This window comes from Orcinus orca, chromosome X (genome assembly GCF_937001465.1).
Source record: "Orcinus orca chromosome X, mOrcOrc1.1, whole genome shotgun sequence".
NCBI lineage: Eukaryota > Metazoa > Chordata > Mammalia > Artiodactyla > Delphinidae > Orcinus > Orcinus orca.
Window position 1 is genome coordinate 7,059,230 of NC_064580.1, and position 27,410 is coordinate 7,086,639.

Sequence of the window (27,410 nt, forward strand, 5' to 3'; positions counted from 1 at the left end):
GGGAAGCGCTTGATCGCAAAAAGGTTTCCCTTCATTTGGATCTTAAAGAATAGGAACGGTGTCCACGCGGCAGAAAAGGGAGCCCCAACTGTGTGGGGCGGGGAAGGGCCTTTGTCTGAAGTGTATGTGCAGGAACGGGGGTGACTGGCGAGTGGCAGGTGGTTTGGGGCGGACGTGAGGGAACCTGGCAGATGAAAGCGGGCAGGCTGGCCTTGAGTTGGGAGGGAGGGCGGGAAATTTTAGGGGGAGAGAATTAAGCATATCTGCCTTCCATGCTAACTGTAATTAAGATGTGTGCGTGTCTGTAAAATTGAAGAAGTAGAGGAGACAGGAGGATTGGACATGCCCGTCACCGGTCATCTATCACACAGGACGCTTGAACATTCCGGAAAAGTCACCGCGAGATGGCTTTGCTTTCAGAAAATGTAACTTGTGAATGTTGTAAATGGATTCACGCTCTAATGTTTTGAAATGGGGTGTTTCCCCCTTATAACTGCAATATGGTTTGACTTGTAGTTTGAATCCTTCACATCTGCTGCAGACAGTCGGCCATCTTTGCAGACAAGAGTGCTGAGTAACTTACAAGGATTTCAGGCAATGACCGCCGTAGAGCGAAAGGAAACTTTCTTAGGCAGTGGAATTGTACTTAGGCTTGGTTGTGGTGGTGAACGCACAGCCCTGCACATTTACCCAAACTCGTCCACCGGGTACACCTCGAATCAGTGAATTTTATGGTATGTAATTGATACCTTGATAAAAGTGGGATGGGCTGTGGAGAAAAATGCAAGTGGAAATGTTATGGAATGTGAAAACCTCCTACATCCATAGCTACCTGTCTAGGAAATCAAACGTGCCTTTTTAAAACAGCGAAGTGGCTCAGAAGAGCGTGTACCTGTAAGGGACAAGAATTAAGGTGACCCCAATTCATACGTTGCTTGTTACCTAGGCCCTAACATTTTTAGCTTTTTCGTTTTCATCAACCGTAGATCACACTTAATAAAAAATGACACAGGCTAAATAAAAATGACACAACTTAGATGTTCCTAAAACTGTTACTAAGGTAAATGTCTGCCGTAATAAAATAGTATTTTTCACGGTGACTGTCCAGACCTGATTTTTCTTCTAACTCTTTTGACTTTGTTTTTTGGTTATTATTTTTTTTTTTTTTGGCTGCTCTGTACAGCTTGCAGGATCTTAGTTCCCCAACTAGGGATTGAACCTGGAGCTGTGGCAGTGAAAGTGCAGAGTCCTAACCCCTGGGCCACCGCAGAATCCCCCACCACCACCCTTTTTTGTGCACCGTCACGACTTTGAATGACGGTTTGTGGAGGTGCCCTTGGTTCACAGGTGGACGGTCACGAGGGACCATTGCTCCTACTAGCAGCTCAAAAGGAGGGGGGCGCAGAAAAGTAATTAAAATCGTTGTTTTAAACTCCGCAGATGCTCCCCCATGTAAATGAAATCCCTTCCCTAGCATTCTCGTCATAGCCTGCAGAGTGCGTATCAAAGTGAGCACTGACATATGTTTGCATTTTGCAAAAATTACTGTCTTCCTTGATTTCTAGACCAGGGCTCAGCAAACCACAGCCCAAGCGCCCAATCCCCTGGGCCAGGGTTCGGGAAGCCTGTCCTGGTGCACGACTGTGGGTTGGTCCCTGCAGGCTTGGTACCAAGGGGTATCTCATCGTTTTGTTTTGTTTTGTTTCAGATGATGATGATCTAGTTGGGGAGAGACATGCCACGCCAAGGATGAAAACTTCAGGAGTAGCTTTTAATACCCAAAGTGGATAGAAAAGTGAGAGAGAAGGAAGTTGGGAAGGGAGGTCCCATAAAGCACAGCTTCCTAACACTGGCGTGACATCCAGATTGCCTGGGAGGTGTTCTGTCAGACACAGATTTGCAGGCAAGCATTTCCTCCCCGGTCCCTACCTCCATCTGCCCAGGCCTGGCTTTCTGATGGAGTAAGTCTGAGGAGAGCTTAGATTCGTGTGTCTAAAATCATCTACATTCTTCAGAGTAGTCTCGACAAGAATTGGAGGGGGGGGGTTGGTTTGAAGAAATAAGGTTGGCTGTGAATACAAGATGATTGTCGGATACTTGGGGATTGCCTGTATATCCTCTCTCACATATTCAGTGGAAATTTTCTTACCTAAAAAACTTTAGGACTTCCCTCGTGGCACAGTGGTTTCAGAATCCGCCTGCCGGGCAGTGGACATGGGTTTGATCCCTGGTCCGGGAAGATTCCACATGCCGCGGAGACACTAAACCCGTGCGCCACAACTACTGAGCCTGCGCTCTAGAGCCCGAGAGCCACAACTGTTGAGTCCACGTGCCACAGCTACTGAAGCCCGTGTGCCTAGACCCCGTGCTCCGCAACGAGAGAAGCCACCGCGGTGAGAAGCCCGCGCACCGCAACAAAGAGTAGCCGCCGCCTACCGCAACTCAAGAAAGCCCACGTGCAGCCACGAAGACCCAGTGCAGCCATGCGTAGACAGATAGATGGACAGATAGATAGCTTGCTTTAAAACCAAAAAATAAAACTAAAAATGTTGCCCGGCTCTCTGCAGTAAGGGCAGGGGTGGTTCTGGGTGGGAGGGAAGGGCAAGGGGTTGCGTATCTGCAGCATTCTAGTTTTTCTTCTTTTTGGAAACTTTGGAAACGAGTACGGAAAGGGTAACTTTATTCCTGGGAGGGTAGTAAAGCCTCTGATGTTTGTTACAGTTTGCTCCGTTCTTTTCTGTGGGTTTGGGATACTTTGTTTGTTTGTTTTTGCGGTACGCGGGCCTCTCACTGTTGTGGCCTCTCCCATTGCGGAGCACAGGCTCCGGACGCGCAGGCTCAGCGGCCATGGCTCACATGCCCAGCCGCTCCGCGGCACGTGGGATCCTCCCGGACCGGGGCACGAACGCGCGTCCCCTGCATTGGCAGGCGGACTCTCAACCACTGCGCCAGCAGGGAAGCCCTGGGATACTTTCTAATGTATCCACTTAGCTCTCTAGACAGCCTGGTCTACTATCGAACAGGATACAGTGGTCTCCTATGTGCATAGCAGGGGCTGTAGGGTCAAAGGCAGGTGGAGCTGCTTTTGAGTGCCTCCCCTGCCTGTGGCTTGCGTTTTGTTCCGCGCTTCAGGTGCCTTCTGCTCAGCTGTTGGTTGACCGGTGCTGACTGTGTGGGACCGGCTTGGCTGCCTTTGTGTGCAGCTGAGCCGAGGGGTCTGAGTGCCCATCTGAGGAGGTAGCAGCTCCGCACTGGGACTGGGAGGTCACTGTGGATCCCTGAGGACCCTCTTCTGTCCTCCAGCTTCACAAGACAGATCGTGTCCCGCCTGATTGCCGAGTCAGCTTACGGCACACACTCAAATTGTCACCTATGACAGGGGGCGCAGCGTTGCTGATGGCCAGCCCCGCCTCTCCAGACATGTTAATCCAATCAGTTTGGCCAGTTGTAAGAAAATTTCAGATCGGTGTCAGGCTTGCCCAAAAGACTGTGTGTAATGTATGTTTTTAGCAAAGCAAGTAAGAGAAAGGCAGAAGAAAACTTGGCTAAAAAAATCACATGAAAATAGCATTTTTATTCCGTTAGTCTATGGTGATATGATTCTCTTCTTCTGAAAAATAATTTTGCAACAGAAACCGGTCTGGAGCTTTGATTGGCAGAGGGGATTTGCCTGATTTCTGTCAAAACAAAAACAAAACCTCCAAGGGTCACATCTTGGGACGAAGAATGAAGGTCTCTAGCGACAGAAGTAAGAAAGGCCTGGAATAGATTCTCGAAACATGTTCTGAAAACGTAGCGCTGGATACTTGAGGGGCTGTCCCAGGTGATCATCTCTGGATCCAGGTGTTCTCTGTTACTGGAAACCAGCCCCTCAAGAAATCAGTGCCTTTACACATTTGGTTTTGGATCATCTGTGAGTGGCGTCTTTTCATCTGTTCTTCCCACTTAACCACAAATGACATCAGTCTCTCTAATTCGAGTTCTTTCCTCTTACCATCCAAGTTCCTGCAAGCCAAAATAAAACCCAAAGGAAGCAGCAAACCTTTTTATCCATCTGTTAAGACACGGAAGGAGTAACATTTCATCTGGTTTTGTAAAGTAAGTGCTTTCCCCACATGGCATTAGAATCACGGAAGGGAGAGCCTGCTTGGGGGCTGGTGCAGAGGAAGCTTCGCTGGAGAGGTTGCAGGGAAGAAATGACCGGGGACTTCCCCGGTGGTCCAGTGGTTAGGACTCTGCACTCTCACTGCCGAGGGCCGGCGTTCAGTCCCTGGTCGGGGAACTAAGGTCCTACAAGCTGCACCGTGCAGCCGAAAAAAAAAGAGAAAAGAAAAATGAGTAAGTGAAGCATGATTCCGGCTACCGTCTTCCCTGAAGGTGGTCCTCCAGGATACACATTGGGAGCTGAACTTGTGGACACGGCCCTCCTGCATCGTCACTGGCATATCTGTGCATTCATTTGGTCAGTGTTGGTTTTGTGCCTGGAAACAGAGAGAAGGACAGTCGGACAGCCTGTGCCCTTGGGGGGCTCCCCATGTGGGAAATGCCAGGGAAAACTGGTGTCTCCTGGGAGAAAAGTGGTAACGCCATCATTCCAGGGCATCCGTGCTGTTTGAACGGACTCTCATGTGTTTCTGTCCATTGGTGAGTGGATTGGTTGGTCAGCTGGTTTACGGCCTCTCTTGGGTTCCCACGTCTTGCCCCCCATCTCATTGGGCTTGTGTGAGGTGCCGTGTAGACAGACGAGCCTGCAGTTCCCCAAGGCGATGGGTGGCTGCTGGGGATTCCTTGGGGGACAGGAAGATCCCTGGCGACACCAGCGGCTCCTTCAGGAGACCTGCACGTGGAATGGTGTGGGTGTCCCGTGTCCCCCCAGCCCCCTGGCCCTGTGCTAAGGCCTGGTGGTCCTCCGGCTTCAGAGAACCTGAGTGGCGATGCCCGATACCTCCCAACACGCCAGTGTCCCTGATCGTTAACAAACAGTTCGACACTTCACAAAATCACCGTGATTCACACCTGCAGCCAACAGACGTGCGGTTTCTAGGAACCTCGGACTGTGACTCAAGTCCTTGGTGGAAGCGTGTCTCTGTTGGAAGGCAGCCCCTCGGGTCTCACCAGCTGTCAGGCAGTTTCACTCTGCAGACAGCGCAGGCCCCGGACCCTGGGTCTGCAGCACGTTCTCAAGCACACTTCTCGGAGCACCCAGCCGCCCGGTCCATGGCTGACCTTGGCGGTGTGCTGGCCATGTGTACAGCCTAAGTGGTGGTATCCGCTGGAAGCTCTCTCTGTCTCCCCCTCTCTCTGTTGTTGCAGTGAGGCAGTTCCACTGCACGGAGTTCTGGTGGTGCCCTTCGTACCCACAGATGCCCCGGGGTGGGTGGGGGGCTGCCGCTGGGATGCCCTTCCCCGCTCGGGGGCCTGTGCTGTGCCGTGCTGTGGGGAGAAGGTACACAGGGTGTTGGTATCGCGGGGACCTGCTTTGGGGTCTGCGCGGCCGCACGCCGGCCCCTTCCTGGTGGGTGCCAGGTGTAGCATCCGGCTGGTAGGAAGCCCCACTCCGGTCCTTCCACACCAGGGGCTTTGTCTGCCTCTGCCCCCGCCCACAGCGACCCCATGTGGCCTGTGGTTCACCCGGGGAGGTTAGGGAATGAACCTCCGTGGGGGCACAGTCACTTGCCCGACGGCACATAGCTAGTAAGTGATTCTGCGCCTGCAAGTGGGTGCCCGAGGGAGCCCCAGTCGGGCGTGGCCTAGTTCTCTCTAGCCGCCTCAGGCCCCAGAGCACGTTAGGAGTAACAGCCTCCAGCCGTAGCTGTGGGCACAAGTCACACTTGGCCATGCGTCCTCTTCTGATCATTGATTCCAGAAGTACTTAGGAAGGGAGGGAGGGAGCCTGTGTGAGTTAAGTTGTCCAAAGAGTTGGAATTTTTCTCTTCTTTGGTGAGGATAATTGCTCACCCTGTTTACAGAGGTGTGCTAACTTAGTGATCCCAGGGAGATCCAGAAACACTTGCTTATGTTGGGAATGTTCACATGCAAGCTCATGTGAACCCTGCTGCCTACATCTCCGAAAAAATGCGTCTTCCCTCCTTACCTTTCTGCCCGGGGACCGAAAGCCACGAATGCATTTGTGCATGTAACAGACGTCCAGGCCGTGGTGTGACTCAGTGCACGTAGCTAACGATGGCCCGCGAGGCCTTGGAGAAGAAAACCTGGCTCCCTGTCTCCGTCGAGGTGCTCACAGCCCCAGGGTGAGAGTGGAGACCAGTGAACAGTACAGTCATCAGAGAGAGTGACCAGCCCTGTGCTAGGGGCTACCCGGAGGCCGGGAGACCGCAGGGCTTGCGGAGCCGCGGGCCTGTGTGACGGCAGGGCAGCTGTGCAGAAGATGGGGCGGCAGGGAGCAGAACGCTGGCACCCGAGGACACAAGGAGCCCAGTGACGTCACGGGCTCGTCAGGAACAGATGGCATCTGGAGATAGAGCTGCCGCCTCTCAGGGATGCAGCCTGTGCTTAGACACAGGGCTGGCCGTCTCCACACCATGATCAGAAGTGGAGACTTGAGGGCTTCCCTGGTGGCGCAGTGGTTGAGAGTCCGCCTGCCGATGCAGGGGACACGGGTTCGTGCCCCAATCCAGGAGGATCCCACATGCCACGGAGCGGCTGGGCCCGTGAGCCATGGCCGCTGAGCCTGCGCGTCCGGAGCCTGTGCTCCACAACGGGAGAGGCCGCAACAGTGAGAGACCCACGTACTAAAAAAAAAAAAAAAAAAGTGGAGATTTGAATCAGAGCAGTGTTGACGGGATTTCAAGAGCATTTGATACATAACTTATAATTGTTTTTTTTTATTACATTTTTTGGGGCTGTTAACAGTGGTTTGTGTCCTCTCGCAGGGTGTTTGCACTACCGGGCAGTGTTGAAGGTGGCCTTTCCTGCGCTCTTCCCCCTTCAGATTAGCTGTGTTTCCCTCTGCAGTCCTGTCGCGGACCTTTCTCCTCCCCGTGTCCTTCACAGCATCCAGTCGGCCTGCTGGGCTCCAGCCCCCAGAGGGGGCTGCGGGTCTGTGGAATCCTCAGCCGCTGAGAACCTGCTGCCTGCCCTCCCTGCCCTGGGAGCTGCTGTCTCCTTGGTAACAGGTCCTGAGTGTGTTCCACAGGGGAATGAGCACCCGAAGCCGTATATCGCGGCTGCCTTTGCAGTTCTCCTTTGCGCTGCTGACTCCCCGCTCCTGGGTCCACCCTGGAGTGCATGCAGGGAGATACTTAGTTGCTTACTCGCCCGTGCAGAGTCCTTAACTCATTGTATATTCTTGGTCTTTACGTCTGGATCTTGCTATCACCATTGACTATCCGTGAAGATACAATAGAAGGGGATATACATGCATACACACAGATACCACACAGACACACGTGCGACACGTGATATGTAAACACACACATTATCCATGTTATGTACAAACTAGTCACTTGGAACCTATTAGAAACACAGGTTGGAATATGACCCCAGTAGAACCCCGAATTCCCGCCTTTAGTCCTCCTTTCTTTGTGAGCTGGATTTCCTGAATTCTTACCAGCTGGCACAGTAAGAACCAATTCGTGCTTTTATGGCTTTCACTTTGCAAGTTCGGGAGGAAGCCAAGAAAAAATCAGGGGTGGAGGACAAACTTGGCCCAGAAATTGCCACGTGAAGTTAGATGTGGGGTGGGCCACAGGGGACCAGCTGTGTTCCTCCAATGAGAAGTGGCCAGGCAGCCCTCACTTAGAGAGTGCCCTCGGGTCCTGCGAAGGCTGCCGCGCTAGTAAGGCAGGAAGGAGCCCGGAGCACCTGCTGACGACAGAGGGTCTTTTGCTCTGAGTCACTGTCCCACTCTCAGTGGGGCTTTGCTCCTACAGGTGTGACCTCTGCCTTCTCTGGGTAGATCTTAGCGTGTCCTGTCTAAGGCACTTTGCAAATAGAGCTCCTTTTATTTTTATTTATTAAATTTACTTTTGGCTGCATCGTGTCTTCGTTGCTGCACGCGGCCTGTCTCTAGTTGTGGCGAGGCGGTGGGGGGGCTACTCTTGGTTGCAGTGTGCGGGCTTCTCATTGCCGTGGCTTCTCTTGTTGTGGAGCACGGGCTCTAGGCATGCGGACTTCAGTAGTTGTGGCACAGGGGCTTAGCTGCTCTGCGGCATATGGGATCTAACCGGACCAGGGCTTGAGCCCGTGTCCCCTGCATTGGCAGCCGGATTCTTAACCACTGCACCACCAGGGAAGTCCCTAGAGCTCCTTTTAAATTAACATATTAAATATGAACCCAGATGGCCCAAGACGCTTAGATTTTAGCAGTAAATTGTAGCTGATTTAATTCTCCGTTTTAATGAGGTGGTGGCTATTCATTTAATAGGTACCAAGTGCTTTCGTGTGGGTCTGTGGATGCTAGAGTTCAAGAGTTTTATAATCAAAAAAGTTCAAGTGTTCCTCAACTCTTTGAAGTGAAAGATTGGGGAGGCGTTCATGAATTGTCATAAATTAGGTTTTACTGTCTTAAGAGGCACTATAGTTTCAATGGAACAGAGGCACGAGGTTTGCTTTTCCGCGGCAGGCCAGATGAAGTAGTGTGTGACAGGGCATCTGAGCTGTGAGTCACACTTCTCCCACTGTTGTCCATTTGATGACGTCTAAATGCCATTCTGTCTTTTGTAACCAGACAGCTGCTGTGTATTGTTCTCTAAACCATCCATTACATTGTTTGGGTTATTTTGATAACTTCTAGTTTAATGTTGTCAACGCAAATAATCGAAAAACAATCTGTAACAGGAATAGAAAAGAGTTTTATCTGAGCCAAACTGAGGACTACAGCCCAGAGAAGCCTGCTTCCCAGAGTAGTCTGAGGAACTGCTCCCAAGAAGCATGGCGTTCGGCACAGCTTTACGTCTTGTCAAAAACAAAGAACGTTAAACAAGTCGGGAATACATCGCTTCACAGTTTCAAAACAGACCAGCACGTACACAGCGAGTCAGTGTGGCCTTGGCACCTGGGAAAGGGAGTCTTAGCATTGAAGGAGCGCCTGCATGGACTTTCCGGGAACAGAAGCATTTAATCTTTATTTTTAACATGGACGTTCTTTACTTGTGGTCAGTGCGCCCTTTTCTTTAATAATTAATGCAGATGCACAGTGTATGTTTGCTAGGCCACAAACAGGCTGTTTAAGTTAGCATAAAATTCAAGTTAACTTATGTGTAAGCCGGAATGACTTCCCCAGACCTCAGTAAGTTAGCATTTCTTTCATCAATGTGTGCCCAGTACAGATTAAAAAAATAAAAATAAACAACACCTAACCTCCCCGAGCTGGGTTAATATTGTCTTAATTTGGAAGCAGAGAACAAACCTCTGCCCCCTTTTAGGGTCCTAGCAGGTCTGGCTCTCTTCTGTCCTCCTGCAGATGCTGAGCCCTTGCAGCTGCTGTCTCTGGGCTGGAGGTAGTGCCAGTGGGGAGTGTGGCCCCAGCTGGCTGATGGGGGAAGGGAGGGGAGTTCGGGGTGGTCCATGGTCTACTCTCGACCAGCCATTGAACCTGGAAGGGACCTTTCTCCTGAGGACATAGCAAGAGAGACATGCAACGAGCAGTTGACTCTGAGTACAGCTGCCTGGATGGGGTTGGGACATCTGTAATGCCCAGGCCTGGTATCGTGTCCCGGGAGGAGGACACACGTCCAGGGCCCCAAGGGGTTGCCAGGGTGTGCCACTTGTTTCGCAGTAGGTTACATCTCTTACTGGCACTTGTGCTCTACCTACTGGGTCTCTGATTGCTGCCCTTTTTAGGGTCTCCTTTAACAGCTCTGAGGGTGTCTTAACAGAGAACAGCTCTTCCTGTGAACGGAAAGGTCAGTCAGAGGCTCATTTTATTATTCAGCCAGGTCGGAAGAAAGTGGGTCAGCGAAAGCAGCAAAGGCGTGGCCGGCTGACTTGTTGCGAGTTTGATGGTTATTATAACGCCCACGAGCTGTAGCTTCGGCACAGCTATACGTGCATGTGGAGCATGCCTGCATGTGTTTTGCAGGTGTGTGTGTGTGTGTGTGTGCGCGCGCATGTAAGTACGTTTCAGGGAAAGAGAGAAATGGATACGGATGTGGAAATGGATGAGTATGGAAAGATCAGTGTCGCACTGCAGCTTCCAAAACGAAGCCTCTGTTTTTCTTCTATTTAACGACAGACTACTGATTTTAAAGTTTATCAGTTTACTTGCTGCCCGTCTTAGAAAGTTCCGTCCCTTTGTATATGGCAATTTCCCGAAATAAACCACGTGAAAATATTGTTGCAACATGAAGTAAACATTTCTGAATATCACAGTTTGAGGATTTCTACACACATTGTTTTTTTAAATGTTTGTGTGAATTATATTTTGCCCCCAAATTGCAGTCTGTGTGTACACGTGTGTGTGTCTGTAACGTGCGTACCTCCTGTCCTGTGGTATGACACGCCAGCGTACTGGCGAATGTCCAGTGTGGGTTTGGCGTTGATGCCTTGTGTTAGGAATCGCAGCGGGGACAGGCGCAGGCAAACGTATGTGGATTGAATTTCTTAACATGACTGAAGGAGGTTATGGAGACGTGGGTGTAGTCCTGTTTGGGGAGAAGATGTTAACTGGAACCGTTGGCTCATTTTTCTTCCCTTCTCCCCTAGACAAGCAGATGCCCCGTGTGCAGAAGACAGTCCAGGAGCGCAGCGGGACCCCCAGCAGCCGTCCCAGGTCTCTGAACCAGCTGGCTCCCGGGAAGCTCCCGAGGTGCCCCCGGAGGGCCGTGGCCGGGCGGGGACCCTTCCTTGCGATTACAGATACCCGGAGGAACGCGCGCCCGCGGACCGGCCTGCCGCCCCGCATGCCCGGGGGCAGGACCCCCGGCCCCTGAGCGCCGCCCCGCTCTCCCGGAGGCCCGCCCCACAGAGGCCGCCGCCGCCCAGGCGTGAGCCCAGGCCCTTGGCGGGCGCACCTGCGCCTGCTCACCTGGGCGCGCCCGGCAGGCCCCGCCCCCTGGCCCCGGAGGTGTGCTCGTGCTCGGACCGCCCGGCCCTCGCCCGCTGCAGCCCCGGCGCCTCGGCGGAGAAACCGAGCGCCGCCCGGCCCGCGGCAGATGGCCCGCGGGCTGCGGGGGAGCCGGCCGGGCAGCATGTAGACGAGCGCGCAGGCTGGCCCCGGCGGGAGGCGCCGCTCCTTTCCAAGTTCCGGCCCTTGCAGACCTCCGCCATGGAGACCTCGCGCTCCCCGTCGCCTCAGTTCGCGCCGCAGAAGCTGACGGACAAACCCCCGCTGCTCGTCCAGGATGATAATTCCACCAGGTACTGTCTCTGGACGGCGGCCTGAGGCCTTCTTCCCCTCTGCCGGCCCCCTTCCACCGTGGGAGGCTTTCAGCACTCCTTTCCTGGGTGGTGAACCACTGCCGCCTTGCTCCCGGCTCCCCGTCCTGGAGTTTAAGTGGGTCCTGGGGGCTGACATGGGGGAGAACCCACCACTCGAGTGGTCAGCTGGATTGTTAACTTGCTGGGGGCTTTCCTGCCCCACAGGGGGTGAGGGAGGTAAAGGAGGGAGTAGACTGTCCCCTGGTCCTGTTCCCAAGCCCGACAGGTTGGTAGCTGCGTTACCTACAGGCTTCTGCACAGCGGGGCTGGTTTTCCCAGCTGAGTTCTGTTTGTAATCAAGTTTAACCTAAGCATGAGACTTTCAAGCAAAATCGGTGTTTTTCGTGATGTCCAGTATTTCCACATGCCTTTTTTTCTAGTTCTTTTTATATGAAAAGGCTGTGGTGGTGTCTACCTTTTATTAAAGCAGAGGAAAACTCGATCCCGTCCCATGGTGCTGTTCTCAGGGTCGCCGGCATGGGATTGTCGGTTGTGCCCACTGAGCCACTGGTGAATGCTGTCAGGCAGGGACCAGTCAAGAAATGAGAAATAGAAGGGGGGGAATTTTCTTCTCATTCTCTAGAGCACTGGTTCTCAGCCAGGGGGGTGGCATTGCGGCCCCCAGGAGGACACTGGGCCGTGTCTGCAGACGTTTTGGGCGTCACAGCTGTTGGGCGTGGGGCTTGTTCCTCGGCTCCTGGCATCTGTTGGGCGGAGGCCAGGGGTGCCGCTTAGTATCCTACAGTGCCCAGGACGGCCCCCCAGCAAAGAATTCGCTGGCCCTGCATGTCAGTACCGTCTGATATAGTAGCTACCAGTCGCACGTGGCCATAGCGATATAAGTTAATGAGAATGAAATGAAACCCGTTGCTCAGTTGCGCCCTCTGGGGCTAGTGGCTACCACCCTAGACAGCCCAGATGATGGCTGACTTCATCATCATGGAAAGTTCTGCTAGATCTCCCCGCTGTAGAGTCTTGAACTTTGTTTTTTTTTTTTAACCCTTAAGATAACTTGACAGAGAGGAAACAGTACTGATAGCGTCCTGGGTCTCCGTGCGTGGCATGGCCAAATGCGGCTGCACCTGCGGGCCGGCACTGTTCTGCATCGTTCAGAATGCAGGTGTCACTTAGAGATCCTTTCTGTTGGCAATGTTGTTCAGCCCTGAAAGGGAGGAGAAGCGATGAAGTAGTTTGTGTGGTTGGTGGAGTGTGTTGGTACTGCTGTAGGGAAGGTGACCGGGCCCCTCGGGTCTCGGGAGCTGGTTTGGGCACAGCGGGCTCCACGGCTTTGCGGAGAAACAGGGCCACGTGTTTGCTCAGTGCTCACCACGTCTGTAGACTTCAGGAGGTGGGAAGTGGCTCATACTGTACTGAGTTCGGTGTCCCCGTCCCCAGAGCGGGTGTTACCGGTTAGCGTGGGCCTGAGAGAGTGGCATGCCCTTGGCATACACTGCGAACCTGAGGCCGGCGCTCCACACGAGCGCTGGCCGGCTCCATACCCACCATCAGCCACCAACGGGCAGCGAGCGCAACACAGTGGCCGGGGCCTCGCAAGCTGCCTGGTGTTTGGGCACAGCTCAGAGACTCTCTTCTTGTCTGCACGTGTGCTGACTGATTTCTTGAGCACTACCCGCCCCCCTCATCTCCCTCCGCGTTCATCTGTCCCTCCCTCCAGTTACCTCTGCTGGGGAACCAGCCAGGGTGCAGAGCAGCTCCTGTGTCCCTGAGACACGCCTTCCCGAATTCAGCAGGCAGGTCCAGAGCCCTCCCTCGTGCCAGGCCGCGGAAGGGATGCCACGAGGCAGAAAGTGCAGCCTTCCCACCCTGTGGGGAATTTCAGAGTCATTCACTCCGAATAAAAATGCCTCAACTCCTGTTGCAAAGCCAGGAAGCTTACTATGAAAAAACTTCTAAAATTTTGAGGGTTTTGCTGGTTTACAACAACATGGAGACAATGCCCAGCAGCACGGGCGAGTGAAAATGAGAGATTTCATTGCGCCCAGCAGTGTTCCCAGGAGATTTCCTGGGGCCGGTTTCTGGGTTTGGGAGCGTGTGTGAGCATGGAGCTGGGGGGCTGCTTCGGGGTCGTTCGGACAGTCTTGCGGTCACCTCGGGCATCTTGTGGTTGGAGAATCTCCTTGTGGGGGTTGTGGTTTATCAGACCCAGGGTGGCATGTGGGCTGAGGGCTCCCTCGGGACTGGGTGTGTGAGCACAGCGGGTTGGACTGCTTGCTGTGGGGGGCTGGGCCCCTGTGGGCGGCCGGCGGCTCACCTGGACGGAGCCCGCGCTCTGGGAGGAGCCGCTGCACGGAGAGGGGGCCAGGCCCGGCACAGCCCGCATCCTCCATCCCTCCTGGTCCGGCTTACCATGAGGAACGGGTGCGGTCTGGCTGCGGTAAGGTCTTGTCCACTGTGTTTTGTCTTCACTTTGAGGTAGAAGTTCATCAGACTTCTTAAATGTGAAAGTCTGCCTAGGTTTCAAGAGGAGAGATCATTTGTGCTTAGAAATGACCAGGAAGAGATGCTTTGTTGGAAAGTATAGGACAACCTGCGGAGGATTTGTTTTTGTTTTTACCTCGTGTCTTCCTTCGCTGGAAATTAAGTTTCCCCACGAATCGGGCCGGGGGAGATGCAAATACAGGCTGACTTTGAAGTCCCTAACAGGAGTTGAGGGTCTCTACGCATGGAATGCAAGGAATGGAATGAAGAGGGGTTCTTGTTTGTGTGTCCTTGCTTTGATAAGATGCCAGAATTTTCCTTCGGAAGTTCAGCATGTCTCAGCAGTATTATGCACGGAGTGACAGCCTTTTGAAATTTATTCACTAAGAAGGCACGACAGGGACTATATATGACCACCTAGATTAATAAACAAACACCTCTGCTCTCAGTGGTTTCTGCTGGAGGAGAGAAGAAAATAAAGTTATTTCATTGTGGCCTGCGTGCCCCACCCTTAGGAACAAGGAAAGAACCGTAATGTGTTGTGTTATGCCCCTTGTGCACCATAAGATTACGTCCATTCGGATCATAGAAGTGGTTTTACGCTGAGTTAGGAACAAGTCGGGGTGTTGGTTGTATGATTTTGGCCTGTCTTTTGCCTTCCCTCCTGGCTACCAGCAGATGGCTCTCTTTCTCCAATTTGTCCTTCAAGGGTATTTGAAATGGATTTGTGTCCCAGCGGCCCTGGTCCGGGGGATCCCCCGGCACCAGCCGGCTTTCGGGTGGCCCCTGACGCAGCCCCATTGCCTCGACCAGGCCGTTCCTGTCCGTTTTCTCTTCCATGTGGCTGCTCGAGGTGCCTCCCCCGCTTTCACCGACAAACTTTTTTTATTTTATTTTATTTTTTTTTAAAAGGACGCCTGCATGAGTCATTTCCAAGATAGCGCAGGAGCAGCGTGTCCCATGTTTGCTGCTGGATTCTTATCTGTCTGGTATGAAATGCCGTGTGGAGGGCAGCTCGAAGTGTGGGGCAGTGGCAGGCAGGTGGGGTGAGACCCGGGGCGCACGAGGGTCCAAGGACGCTTCCAACCGGGACCAGGACCGGGCGGCGCTCAGCGTCTGCTCAGAACACGGCTGCTTGTTCTAAAGGAGTCCTCCGGCCACCGCGAGGACCACGCAGGCACCCAGCTGTGAGAGACGCTGGCTGACGCACCGGCGCTAATTCTGTGAAACACGCCTGTCTGTTGCAGGGCTCCCTTGCAAAAGAAAATCTCACTGAGCAGGCTTCTTACCGTTGGCTCTGCCATTGACCTAAAAACAAATGAGCATCACACTGCCCTTCTATCTGTCAGTAAGCCCACGGATGTGCCTTCAGGCGTGCAGGTGACCGTTGGAAAACGGAAAGACACCTACACGCCCAGGAGGCTTAGGAGATCAAGGTAGGGGTGGCAGGCACTCCTCAACCTGGTCTCCCCATCCTGGGACGTGTGACCATGAAGGCTTCTCCCCTGGGGCCGCTGCAGGCCTTTGAGTCAGGCTTCCCAGGCTGTAAGGGGATGCGGAAACCAGCCGATTTCTCATCCAATTTCTAATTCTGGTCTGTGCCTGGGCGTACAGCGTGTCTTTAACAGACGGCCCTTCTCTTTGCAGAATCGAGCGGGTGATGGACAACAACACCACGGTGAAGATGGTGCCCATCAAGATCGTGCACTCGGAAAGCCAGCCCGAGAAGGAGAGCCGCCAGGGCCTGGCCCGCGTCCCGGAGCCACCCGTGCTGCCCAGCGGGCTCGAGCGGGACCAGATCAAGACGCTTAGCACGTCCGAGCAGTCCTACTCCCGCTTCTGCCTGTACAGCCGCCAGGGCGCCGAGCCCCAGCCCCCTGGCACCCTGGTGCCCACGGCCAAGGACAGCCGGGCCTCCACGCCCACACTCAGCTACGTGAAGGCCAAAGAGAGGACTGCCGAAGACCTCAAGTCGGAGGAGCTGGCCCGCGAGATCGCGGGCAAGGATAAGTCCCTGGCGGATATCCTGGACCCCAGCGTGAAGATCAAAACCACCATGGACCTTATGGAGGGCATCTTCCCCAAAGACGAGCACCTCTTGGAGGAAGCTCAGCAGCGGAGGAAGCTGCTCCCCAAAATCCCCTCTCCCAGAACCACAGAGGAGAAGTGAGTAGACGCCACCCTGGTTCTGCCCCCTGGCTGGATGTGGTTTTGCCCGGTGCCTCTTAGGCTTACAAGGGCGAGGGAGTGTATCTCTTTGTCTGTTTTCGTGACTGCTCTTTGGGGACAGATTTCCATAAGTGCTTATGAGCACTCTGGGGCTCTTCTGTCACCCTCCCGAAATTAAAAGCCCATTCTGGGGATGATGACGTCAGGTCCTGGCAAAGATGTGAAAATATACGTTTCCGGAGATGCCCACGGGGCTTCTTCTCATGAGGCGGTGGTTCTCAGCCGGAGGCTGTTGTCTCCCGCCACGGGACAGTTGGCAATGTCGCGATACACTTTCGGTTGCCACCACTGGGAGAGGTGCCCTGGCATCTAGTGGGTGGAGACCAGGGATGCTGCTTGCGGCTCTGCACTGCACGGGACGGCCCCCCATCAAAGAATGGTCCTTCAGTCACCTGCCCACAAAGGTGTATCTGCTCACATCTCTCCTGTTTCTGTACATGGTCTCCATAAGCATCGTTGACTGACGGTAGGCGGGAGTACCAGGCAGACAGGAAGTCAGGCCGTAGCAAGAGGCAGCAAATACGGCTGCTGGTAGAAAGGTGCCCGGTGACCTTGGGCGTGCGGCCACGCCTACGGATAGCGGCAGACCTCTCCCCATGGACCTCGGGCTCCCGGCGGATACTATCTGCACTCTCCTCCCTCCGGGGCGAGCCTTCAAGCACCACCTGGCGGGGTGTTTTAGTTCTGACCTCACAACCTACTCCTTCCCCACTCTTGCTGTCTCATCTCTCTAGCTGGTGCCTTTCCGTTAGCACCACCATTTGCCGGTCACAGCCCAGGCTGTGGGACTTGCGGGCACGTCTGTGTGTACGCTCAGAGCTAACGGGTGTTCTGATGTTTTGTTACCCAGGAAGGAGGAGCTGAGTGTGCCGGCAGCCGTGTCCCTGGCCACCAACTCCACCTACTACAGCACATCGGCCCCCAAGGCGGAGCTGCTGATTAAGATGAAAGACCTGCAGGACCAGCAAGAAGCCGAAGAGGATTCAGGGAGTGACGCCGACCACGACCTGTCGGTGAAGAAGGTAGGGGAGCTGCAATTCCAAACGAGAACGCGCCGGCTGCCTGGCAGGCAGGCCGGCCGGGGGCGGCACCCGGCTCCACCCCGACCCTGGGCCCTGCGCCGAGCGCCGTTGGTGTTGGGCTTCTATGTGGGACGCTGACATTTGGGCCTGTGTATTAAGCCCTTTGTGGGTGAGTCTTCTGTTCTAAAATTGGGCCTCTCTGCCAGGGTCTCTTTGCCATCTCTTTGTAATGAGATCCAGTGTCAAATTAGCTAGGTGGCCACCAGTCTCTCTCATTTTAAGGTCAACTGATATGTCTCTTCTACCCCAGTTAAATCCAGAGGGCTTAATTGTATGACCTTCCACAAGGCACATGTCCTCTTTGACTATCCGTTTCAAATATCTGTGATCATCTGTGATCCGATGATGTTAATTAAATTCAACAGTACATTGTGAAGTGCGTTGTTAACCAAAAAGCATCATCTGTTCAACTCCAAAAACTCACCCAGGCACTTGGGGATACAGCAGTAGACAAAACAGACTGGAGTCAGTCTTTATTTCCCTGAAGGCACTTGAGTGCTCACAGAGGAGATGGATAGCCAACATAAAAACAAATATAAAAAAACAAACAGGGCCCCGTGGGCCCCCGCCCCCCACCTGCTCTTGTAAATACAGTTTTATTGCAACACGGCCACACTCGTTCATTTACATATGGTCTCTGGTAGCTTTCACGCTACACCAGCAGTGTTGAGTAGTTGCAACAGTGGCTGTGTGGTCCCTGAAGTCTAAAATATTTACTGTTTGGCCATTTATAGAAAAAGTTTGCCAACCCTTAATGGAGTAGGTCGGGTGGTCAGAAAACTAAAACAGCGTGAAGGACTAGAGAGAGGTAAAGGAGTATGATTGTAGAGAAGGCTCTGATGAGCGGATGGTGAACAGAGACCTGGAGTGATGTGAGCGAATGTCTGGTTGATCTGGGGAGGGTCTGGGGGAGTGGGGTTGGGGCAGCAAGTGCAAAGGCCCTGGGGTGGGAGTTTTGTGACACGTGGGGGAAGCAGCAGTGACCAATAGCTGGAGCTGTGTGGACAAGGAAGGGGGAGGATTAGAGAGGAGGTCAGAGGTGAAATAGCGTGTAACCATGAGGTCACGGTAGGGACAAAATTATTGCTATCAGTGCCGATGTCTTCACTACCGTACGAGCTTCAAATCTTCACGGCATGTCAACGGGCCAGACTTGTGACATCTAGGTGTGATTACCTGGTTTTTTTTTTTAGGAAGGATTTAGCATAAAGGGAGAAAGGAATTGCCCAAGGCAGTCAGTTTCAGAGGATAGCATGTGCTGTTGGTTTAATTCCAGGGGCTTTGAGCATGCGTAGTCAGCACCAGGAGAAAAAGGAGGGAACCAGCATTTGGTGCATTTTTCCGTACACTTAGCATCTTGGAAGGGGCTTTCATAAAAAATACCAATTTGCTTTGACAAGACCCTTGCAAAGGATAATGTTTAATACCTCCTCGTATTGTTAGTTGTTTAAAAAATGCCATTGATTGGTTTCAAATATGATAGACAAACCCATTCCAGAAGAAATACCCTGACCCTTGTGTAAAAGAAAGTGACTTTCAATTTAGGAAGTGATAGCCTTTTTTTAATTCAAAAAGGAAATGAAAACTAAGAGTTTTGGTCCTGGGATTTTAGAGGCCCTGTGTCTGGCACAGGGTACCATTTGCTTTCTTCTGGTTGTGTTTTCCACGTTCTTAAAAATAATGAATTTAAAAAAACAAAGTGGTGTTATTCTCATACACCTAGAAAAAACATCCAGTTTGGACAGTTTTAATTTCGTCCACACCCTAGATGCAAAGAACTATGTTCTTTACACTGTGCCTTTGTTTCTCATGATGTACTGAATTTGGGAAGCAGCAGCCTTGGTACCGCTCCTTTCATCTGTCTGGGGCCTCTCCCGATTTCTTTGGGGGCACGAGATGCCGGCTTTGGGATTGACATGAGTCACTGTGAGCTTGCCCCCTGCCCATCACCCCACCAGGATTAACTTCCTCAGCCAGCTGACGCTTTTGGTTCAGTAAGCGTATGTCGGGCACTTTCACCCCAAGCAGGAAATGCTTTAAGCGCTAGGTCAGTGCTCTCGCTGACCCAGTAGTCCTGTTCTCCTGGCTGCGCTGCCTCTGCTGCCTTTCCAGTGCCCTCATATCTACGGTGTCACGCGCTTACGAAGTGTGCACGGGACGAGGAGAAGGGAGGGCTGTGCAGGTGCGCTTGGGAGGACTTGATGGCTCGCTTGATAGGAAAAATGCTGCATGGAGACCCTCTTTGGAAGCATCGTCCTGAGACACAGATCACCCGTATCAGGCATACGAAGTGTAGGGTGCCTCCAGCGCTTCAGCGGGTCTCCCGAGGTGGTTTGATTTTTTTTTTTTTTCCCCTCCTGCCCAAATAGTCCCTGGGATGGGGCAGTGTCTACCGAACGGTAGCGGTGAGCTCGGAGCAGCTTCTCATGCACACTTGCAGTCTTGCCGGCAGCGGCTGTGGACAGGCGCCTACTGCATGCCAAGCAGCGGGCTGAGCCTCCGGGGATTTCACCCATCTTTATGTTAACCCTGGAGGCCGCGGCAACTGCTCCCTGCTCAGCTCTGGACACCATCCTGGAGGGTTTCACGAGACTGAGCCTTCTCCCTGCCGAGCCCTGCGGACTCCGTCTGGGGCCAGAGTTTGGAAACTGCCCCAGGACGGGGCGGGGGGGGGGGCGGTGGACAGCACGGACCATTTTCATGGGTATGTTGTACATAAAATAGTGTTACTCACTGTGGAGCAACAGACTGAGTTTAAAAATCCTAATCGGACTTAACATTCCAACTAATTGTTTAATCCTCATTTGGGTGTGGGCAGCAGAGCACTGCCTCCGTTTTCATCACCCCAGCCTCGGGCTAGCACAGGGATGCGTTGGCCTCCTAAACCCCACATAACCTGCTGTGTCCGTCGACACGAGGTTGGCGGACTCGTGCAGGGCGGGTGGCAGCAGGGTTCCGAAAAGGACAACGGGTGACTTTGCTTCTCGCCGTTGGCCCTTCACCGCTCACCGTGTCAGGGCGGGCCGCCAGTTGGCATCCGCCATGCGTGGGTTTTAACAGCAGAAGCACGTCCGTAGTCATGGGAACAGGGTTTTTCTGGGGAAGGCTTCCCTGCTGGACCCCTTCTGAGCGGTCCTTGTAATTTTTCTCAAATGTGATGACCCACGAGACAGATAATCTGCTTTCTCTGCCCCTCAACTTGGACCACATGGTGCCGCTTCACTTCAGGATGGTGACCGATTAAAAGGTCTTTGTACGTGTCATTTTTGCTCTGTAAAAATTAGTCATTTCGAGAGCTGGCAGGAGGGGGGAATGGGGAGCTCGTATTGAATGCTCGGAGTTTCCGTTTCGGAGGATGGAGAGGATGTGGAGATGGGTGGCGGTGCTAGCCCACAGCACCGTGCACGCCTCAATGCCACAGAACAGCACACGAGAAAAGAGGCGGGACGGTAAACGTTGCAGCATGTATATTTCATGACGTTTAAAGAAGTCATTTATTTACATTTTGGTCAAATGGAGATCAGTACTTTATTATTGTGAAAGACTTGCCTAAGTTCATTGACATCCTTCATTTGTCTTAATTTTTATTGCTCATTCTACATGGAAGACACGTTTTAATCACGGAATTCAGTACCAGACGTTCACTACCAGACTCAATAACTTGTGTGCATGTAAGTCTTCCAATTGGGAACTGCCAAAGAAGGAAGCGCAGGGACTTCCCTGGCGGTCCAGGGGTGAGGACTCGGCGCTTTCACTGCTGAGGGCCTGGGTGTGATCCCTGGTCGGGGAACTAAGATCCCACAAGCCGCACAGCGCGGCCAGAAAAAAAAGCAAAAAACAAAGAAGGAAGCACAGGGTATCACAGAGGCCCGGAGAATCCTTGCAAAGATACAGGCTGAAACGAGGTTTACCGTGAGTAGCCCCAGGGGTCCCACTCCTGCATAGTCTGATAGGACAGTCACAGGATGAGAATAGGTTTGTTCTGTTCCGTTTCTAAATCAAACGCCAATGATTGAACAGGAAGGCCTTATCCTTCCCCTAGTCTTAAACATCCCCAGTTAGTTATATTTATTTTTAGCTGCGTTGGGTCTTCGTTGCTGCACGCGGGCTTTCTCTAGTTGCGGCGCGCAGGCTTCTCATTGCGGTGGCTTCTCGTTGTGGAGCACGGGCTCTGGGCGCGCGGGCCTCAGTAGTTGCAGCACTTGGGCTTCAGTAGTTGTGGCTCGCGGGCTCTAGAGCGCAGGCTCAGTAGTTGTGGCACACGGGCTTAGTTGCTCCACGGCATGTGGGATCTTCCCGGACCAGGGCTCGAACCCGTGCCCCCTGCATTGGTAGGCGGATTCCCAACCACTGCGCCCCCGGGGAAGTCCCCCTGTTATTTACTGATGCCAAACAAGCTGCCGCCCGGCTGAGCTGAGTGGCCCGCAGATCCGGGATGGGTGAGGGGGTGCCGCAAGGCGGCCCTGACCGTGTCCCCTGCCCTGTGCCCACAGCAGGAGCTCATCGAGAGCATCGGTCGCAAGCTGCAGGTGCTGCGGCAGGCGCGGCAGAGCCTGCGGGAGGACATGCAGGCCAACAGCGCGCTGGGCGACGAGGTGGAGGCCCTGGCCAAGGCCGTCTGCAAGCCCAACGAGTTCGACAAGTTCCGCATGTTCATCGGGGACCTGGACAAGGTGGTGAACCTCCTGCTGTCGCTGTCCGGCCGCCTGGCCCGCGTGGAAAACGCCCTCAACAATCTGGACGACGGCACTGCTCCTGGCGATCGGGTAACTATGGCCAGGGCTGACCTGGAAGGCGGGGCGGGGTGTGGCTTTCCTGTGGGGGGTGGAGCAGACCGCCGGGAAGTCTCGTTCAGCCGCCGCGGCCACCTGTCCGCCTCGTAGCGCAAGACGCCGTTGAACGCCCAGGGCTTGCTCGCTCCGTCCTTGTAGCGGGGGCGGGGGGTGGGGTGGGGGGGGAGGCGGCGCGGCGCGCGTCCGGGAGAGTGGACCTCTTCTCGTATAGTCCCACGACCGCTGCTAGTGTCGGTCTCTTCCTAGTAACCTTTCCCCACCGCAGGTAAGTGGGTAAGTGGAGCTCCCCCACTGCCTGACGAGTCCTCGGCCCCCAGTGACAGTGCCGTTTGATGGTGACTTGGTTGCTGGGACTTCACAAGAGGGCCGGCAGGGTCTAGAATGAGTCTAAGAGCTGCTCTGCTTTCCTCCTCCCTTCACAGCAGTGCAACTTGGGACATTTCTTAGTGGGTCTGCGTGTCTGCTCTTTGCACATGCAAGACACCGTCTACCTTACAGGCTTTACTACTTCGTAGGTCAGGTAGCAGGAGCACATCTAGTTTGCTTCTTTCCACATAATAGGCCTTCAAAATGATCATCTTCATCATTAATAAGGCACTTTAACTTCTCTACAAGGGGAGCAGAAAAGGCACCCCTCCCCCTGGACTCCAGGTGAGAGTGGTTTCAGGTTACACAGAAAGATCTTACAAAGCGCGTGGCTTTGAGCCCGTGATCTTTTGTGCTTAGCCAAGTCGTTAGTGACTATCAATCACGGAACGTATTGCATAAGGGTCGAAAAAGTAACTGGGGCTTTGGACCCCGATCCCCTTGGGTTACGTTCGCATTCCATTTTGCTACTCTTGCCGTCTTTGCCAAGTTTATCTGAAAGAACTTAGGGAAATAACATGAATGGGAAAGAGAGACTTACTTGTAATTGAAATAGTAAACTCTCAAGGATCGATTAAATGAAAAATAGTAATATGTTTGCAGCTCAGCTCATCCTTATCTCCCCTTGCTTGGGACTGACCAAGCCTTACTTAGAATTGGAGGAAGTAGAAGCAGTCACACACCGGGGACCGTGGTCCTCCTGGGGACCTGGCTGCATAGCTCCTAACTGCATCCCTAGGGGGGGCCGTGGGAGGGAGGAGAAGCAGACAGGCGCTCTCCCCCGTGGCTGTGTGTGGCTGATGCAGCGTCACCTTCGTGGACCCAAAGGAGTGCTCAGTCACCACGTCCAGGGGCAGCACAGTGGGCTAGCCTCCCGTGTGGCCGGTGCCAGATGAAAATCTCCGTGTCAGGCAGCCAGGGCTTGGGAAAGCTGCGGTTTGCAGAGACAGGCACGCTAACGAGTGAAAAGATGTGGCCTCAGGCTGTAGGCGGCTTCCCCTGTCTTCCCAGGTAGAAAATGAGCACGTGGGCAGATGCAGACACGTGAATCCCTCCCTCCCATCAGCAGCTTCTAGTTGCCAGGGAGCCCAGCTGACCTTAGTGGCCCGAACCGCATTTCTCGCATCAGTTGAGGTCTGTTTCCCTTTTGGTTGGCATGAATTGGCCTTATACCTTGCCTCTTGCCATGAAAATACATTGTCTTTGTTTCACAAGCACCTGAAGCTCAAGGTGTCCCCCGGAACAGGTGACCCCGAAAGGTTGTGCAGTCGGGGGCACTTCCCGGAAGCCTCACCCCAGGAGCAGCTTCTGCTGTCAGCCTCCGTTTCATAGCAGCTCACCTTTTCTGAGCTCTTTCTGTGGATCGGCGCTCTGCAGAGCACTCGCGCACCCGGGATGCTCATGCGTGGCCGTGGGTAGAATGTCCAAGCTGCAAGGTGGCCCTGCTGGTGTCAGAAACTCGCACCGAGGACAGGGCGTCCGTGGGTTCTGCCAGCCGGCACTTGCAGACATCTACCGCGTTCACCTCTCCCCCCCTCAGTTTTCATTAAAGTTAGAGAGGGCAGGGGAAGTGGGGGCGCGCCCTGTGGGCAGACAGCAACTGTGAGTGCTGCGTTCTGGAAACGGGGGCGTCTGTGTGACCCAGGGCGGGACCCTCGGAAGGAGAGAGGGCACCTCCCCGACAGGCGCAGTCTCTCCCCCCGCCCCACCGCCCCCTCTCACGGCCTCGGCTACAGCTTTGCTCCCGGGCTGCAGCTCCGTCTGCCGGAAGGGTCTAGTAGTCCTGCCCTGGAATCTCTTTAGAACCTGCGCCTTGTGTCCGTTTGGCCACGGTATTGGCAGGGAAAGGCCTTGGACGCACACCGGCTGCCTCAGCCCTTTGCTCTTCCTGAGCATCTCCCGGTCCTGGAGCATTTTGTGCCTGGATGGCTCCCGTGTTCCTCACGGCCTTTCACGGAGACAGGAGCAAGTGGAGGTGGCAGCGGCCCAAGAGCGCCAACGGGGGAGCTGGCGCTGGGGCCTCTGCTCCGCGAGGTGCCTCCTGCCCACGCCCCAGGTGCTTCTGCGCGGGTCCCTAACTCGGGTGGCGTCAGGGTCTCCACTGGACCAGCCCCCAAAAGAGCTGCCGGACATCGTTCCCCCCCCGGCCCCCACCACCGCCGCCACTGCCTGGTCCCCAGCAGGCTCGTCTCTCTCTGTCTCTCCAGCAATCGCTGCTCGAGAAGCAGCGGGTCCTGATCCAGCAGCACGAGGACGCCAAGGAGTTGAAGGAGAACCTGGACCGCCGGGAGGGCATCGTGTCCGACATCCTGGCCAGCTACCTCAGCCAGGACAGCCTGGCCGACTACGCGCACTTCGTGAGGATGAAATCGGCCCTCCTCATCGAGCAGCGCGAGCTGGAGGACAAGATCCACCTGGGCGAAGAGCAGCTCAAGTGCCTGCTGGACAGCCTTCCGCCCGACAGAGGCAAATGAGGGGCCTGCGGCCCGACGCCTCCCCGGCGGGGCACGCAACAGGAGGCAGATGAAAACCCCAGCCTGGACTTAGGTCCTGGAGAGAGAATCCCTCCCAGAACCAAATGGCCGTTAGAAAAGCAATAATTTCCGTGGGCGCGTTTGGGATGATTGATTGATGTCTTAGTTCCCTGCTGAGCAGAGTGGCTCCCCGTCACCCTTGGCCTGGAAGCAACCCCACGTGGCGCCCGGTGAACGGTGAGTTCCCGAGTACGGACTGAGCTCTGGTCCCGAGGTGCACGCACATGGTCCTTGCCGGCTCGGGTCTGCCCTTCCGTCTTCCCACGCTGCACCCCTTCCTCCTCTCAGGAGGCAATGAGCGTGTGTCGGGCAAAGCCTGGCGCACGACCTCTCCTGTGGGTCACGGGAGGTGGCGGCTGCCGGCTTCTCCTGTTGGCCCAGAAGTGTTGAGCGTTCGTTGTGTCTGTCCTATAAGGATGATCTGCGGCCCAGCAAAAATCAGGATGATACTTTAGTAACACTCTGCAAAGGTGAATGGTTTTCCATGTGGTTAAAAACCAACTGTGAAAAGAAGAGCGTACATGTTGGGTTCACTCACTAAAATTGCCACTTAAATAGCGTTCGCGCTTTAAAACACACGCAAAGCAGACACACGGTTTTAGGACTTCTCGGCTGACATCACGGTTCAAATGGTATTTTCCTGCAAAGAGAAATTACTTGGCTAAAAGCGTGTCCGGTAAATGTGCTTGCTAGGTGTTTTTTTGCTTAAGGCCGACGAGATATTTCTTAACTTACTCTTTCCCCAGAACATTTATTTTGCGTGTGTATGATCCTTAATTACAATTGGCAATTTCTCTCTTTTTGCCTCTATTTGTTCCCGTGCCGTAAGGGCCACATACCGTTTAAGAACCGTTGCTCTGGTTTCTCAGCGGTCCCGGTGGACCACAGAACTCCTAGACCCAATCTTTTTCTGCCACACAGTGTACAGCTCCTAGTACCCTTTTTTAGTGGTTGAAATTGTGAGATGGTAAAGAGTCTATTCACTAAAGAAAACTGTCAAGCTGTCATTTTCCACTGGACAGATCACAGGCTAGGAGAAAATAACTTGCAAATCATGTATGTGACAAACCGTTTGTATCCAGAATGTATAAGAACGCTCAAACTTAACAGTAAGAAAACAAACAGCCCGATTAAAAGGTGGGCAAAAGACTGAAATAGACACTTCACCAAAGAGGATATATGCATGGCGTTTTAGCCACCAGTGGCGTGGTTCTCACGTACTTCTTTTTAATCTGATCACTGTGGAGTGGTGAGTTTCGTCACAGTGCTCATCTGTTGAAATGTGTGGTTAATGGCGGGAGAAGCCCTAGGATAACTTCACGTCGAGGTCATGTGCAGACTTTGGTTTGATCTGTGAGATCGTTTTACTCCTTATTCCTCTTACTCCTATAAAAGAAGTTTTCCAGCGGCGGGGGGAGATGTCCCTCTGTCAGCAGTGGCTGCTGCCTTACCAAACACAGACGCACGCAAATGTCTTAAAGGACACTAACTAGGCCATACTTCGCCAGCCAGAGGGGAGACTGGACTCCCGGGCTGCCGCAGTGATCTCCGTGCACCCGTAGAGGGGGCCGACCTGGCAGGCGTCTGTGATGCTGGCAAAATAAACACTCCTTTGGCAGCCCACCGACGCCAAAGAGAAATGCCTTTTCAAGTTTTTACTCCTATTCAATTAAGCTATTCCTGACTTGAAAAATCCCTCTTCTGCCAACGAAGTGTCCTTGCCACGTGGTGTGGGTCACTTGCTGTGAAAACTGATCACGTCAGGAAAGGTAAAGCTGGCTGTCCATGGACACCCCCCCCCCACACACTGCCCCTGCTTCCTCCTTCGGGGAGACAACCACGGTGATTTCAGTGTTTTTAATTGTCACAGAGCTTTTACCTGTGATTCTTTCCCTTCAGATACAGTATTGTGATTTTGATGATATGTCTGTAAAATGTGAAAATAGAATTTGTGTCTGTATCCAGCTTTTTGGTGTCTTTTGAGCCCTTTCTCTTCTACATAGCAATATATAGTGCTCTACTGTCCTTTTAACAAAGCACATAGAATCACAACATTCCCGTTTGCCTCTTCAATGTCTGGTTAGTGGGGACCCACAGATTGCAGTGAGTCAATGTACATAACTTTGTATATAGTTATGTTATTGCATATAAAGACAATCTGGTGCTAATGTTTTGCCCTTGGCATTCTTCGGTGGTGGCTGATAGCTCACCCTCGGTCATAGCTCAGCTGTGGAATGCTCTGTATAGCGAGATTCCAGTCAGGGGCGTTGCGCCTTTGGAAGATGCGTACAGATTTCACGCTCAATACTTTCACTTACGTCTCAACAGATCATTCTGCTTGACGTTCACAAAATAAATGGTGTCCTTCCGTGAACCGAGCATGTCTTTCTTTGATTTACATCTTTTTTTTTTTTTAAGAATTGCAATATCCTTACCATATATTAGATTCTTCAACCATTGATAAATGGTGGGATTAATTCTATGTATGTATGTATGTGACTATTTCTGCCAGTCTAGTAAAGGGCAGTCAATTTGCAGTCAGGAAAATGTCACAGACACAGGTTGTATAAGTCAGTGCCTGCCACAGC

At 53.3% G+C, this 27,410-nt stretch overlaps 1 protein-coding gene across 6 annotated transcripts in view; it reads left to right on the forward strand.

The window, feature by feature from the left end:
- Positions 1-27,196, forward strand: part of SHROOM2 (shroom family member 2) — a 135,488-nt gene extending 108,292 nt beyond the window's left edge. For 4 of the 6 annotated variants that reach the window (XM_033420219.2, XM_004265520.3, XM_033420221.2 and 1 more), the window contains 5 exons: positions 10,666-11,319; positions 15,466-15,984; positions 16,898-17,069; positions 21,623-21,895; positions 24,496-27,196. In XM_033420219.2, coding sequence (XP_033276110.1) covers positions 10,666-11,319; positions 15,466-15,984; positions 16,898-17,069; positions 21,623-21,895; positions 24,496-24,762 — 1,885 coding nt within the window. In that variant the 3' untranslated portion in view covers positions 24,763-27,196. The remainder of the gene's footprint in view (positions 1-10,665; positions 11,320-15,465; positions 15,985-16,897; positions 17,070-21,622; positions 21,896-24,495) is intronic. The other 2 variants (XM_033420218.2, XM_033420220.2) reach the window with 2 other exon arrangements.
- Positions 27,197-27,410: the final 214 nt, after the last annotated feature.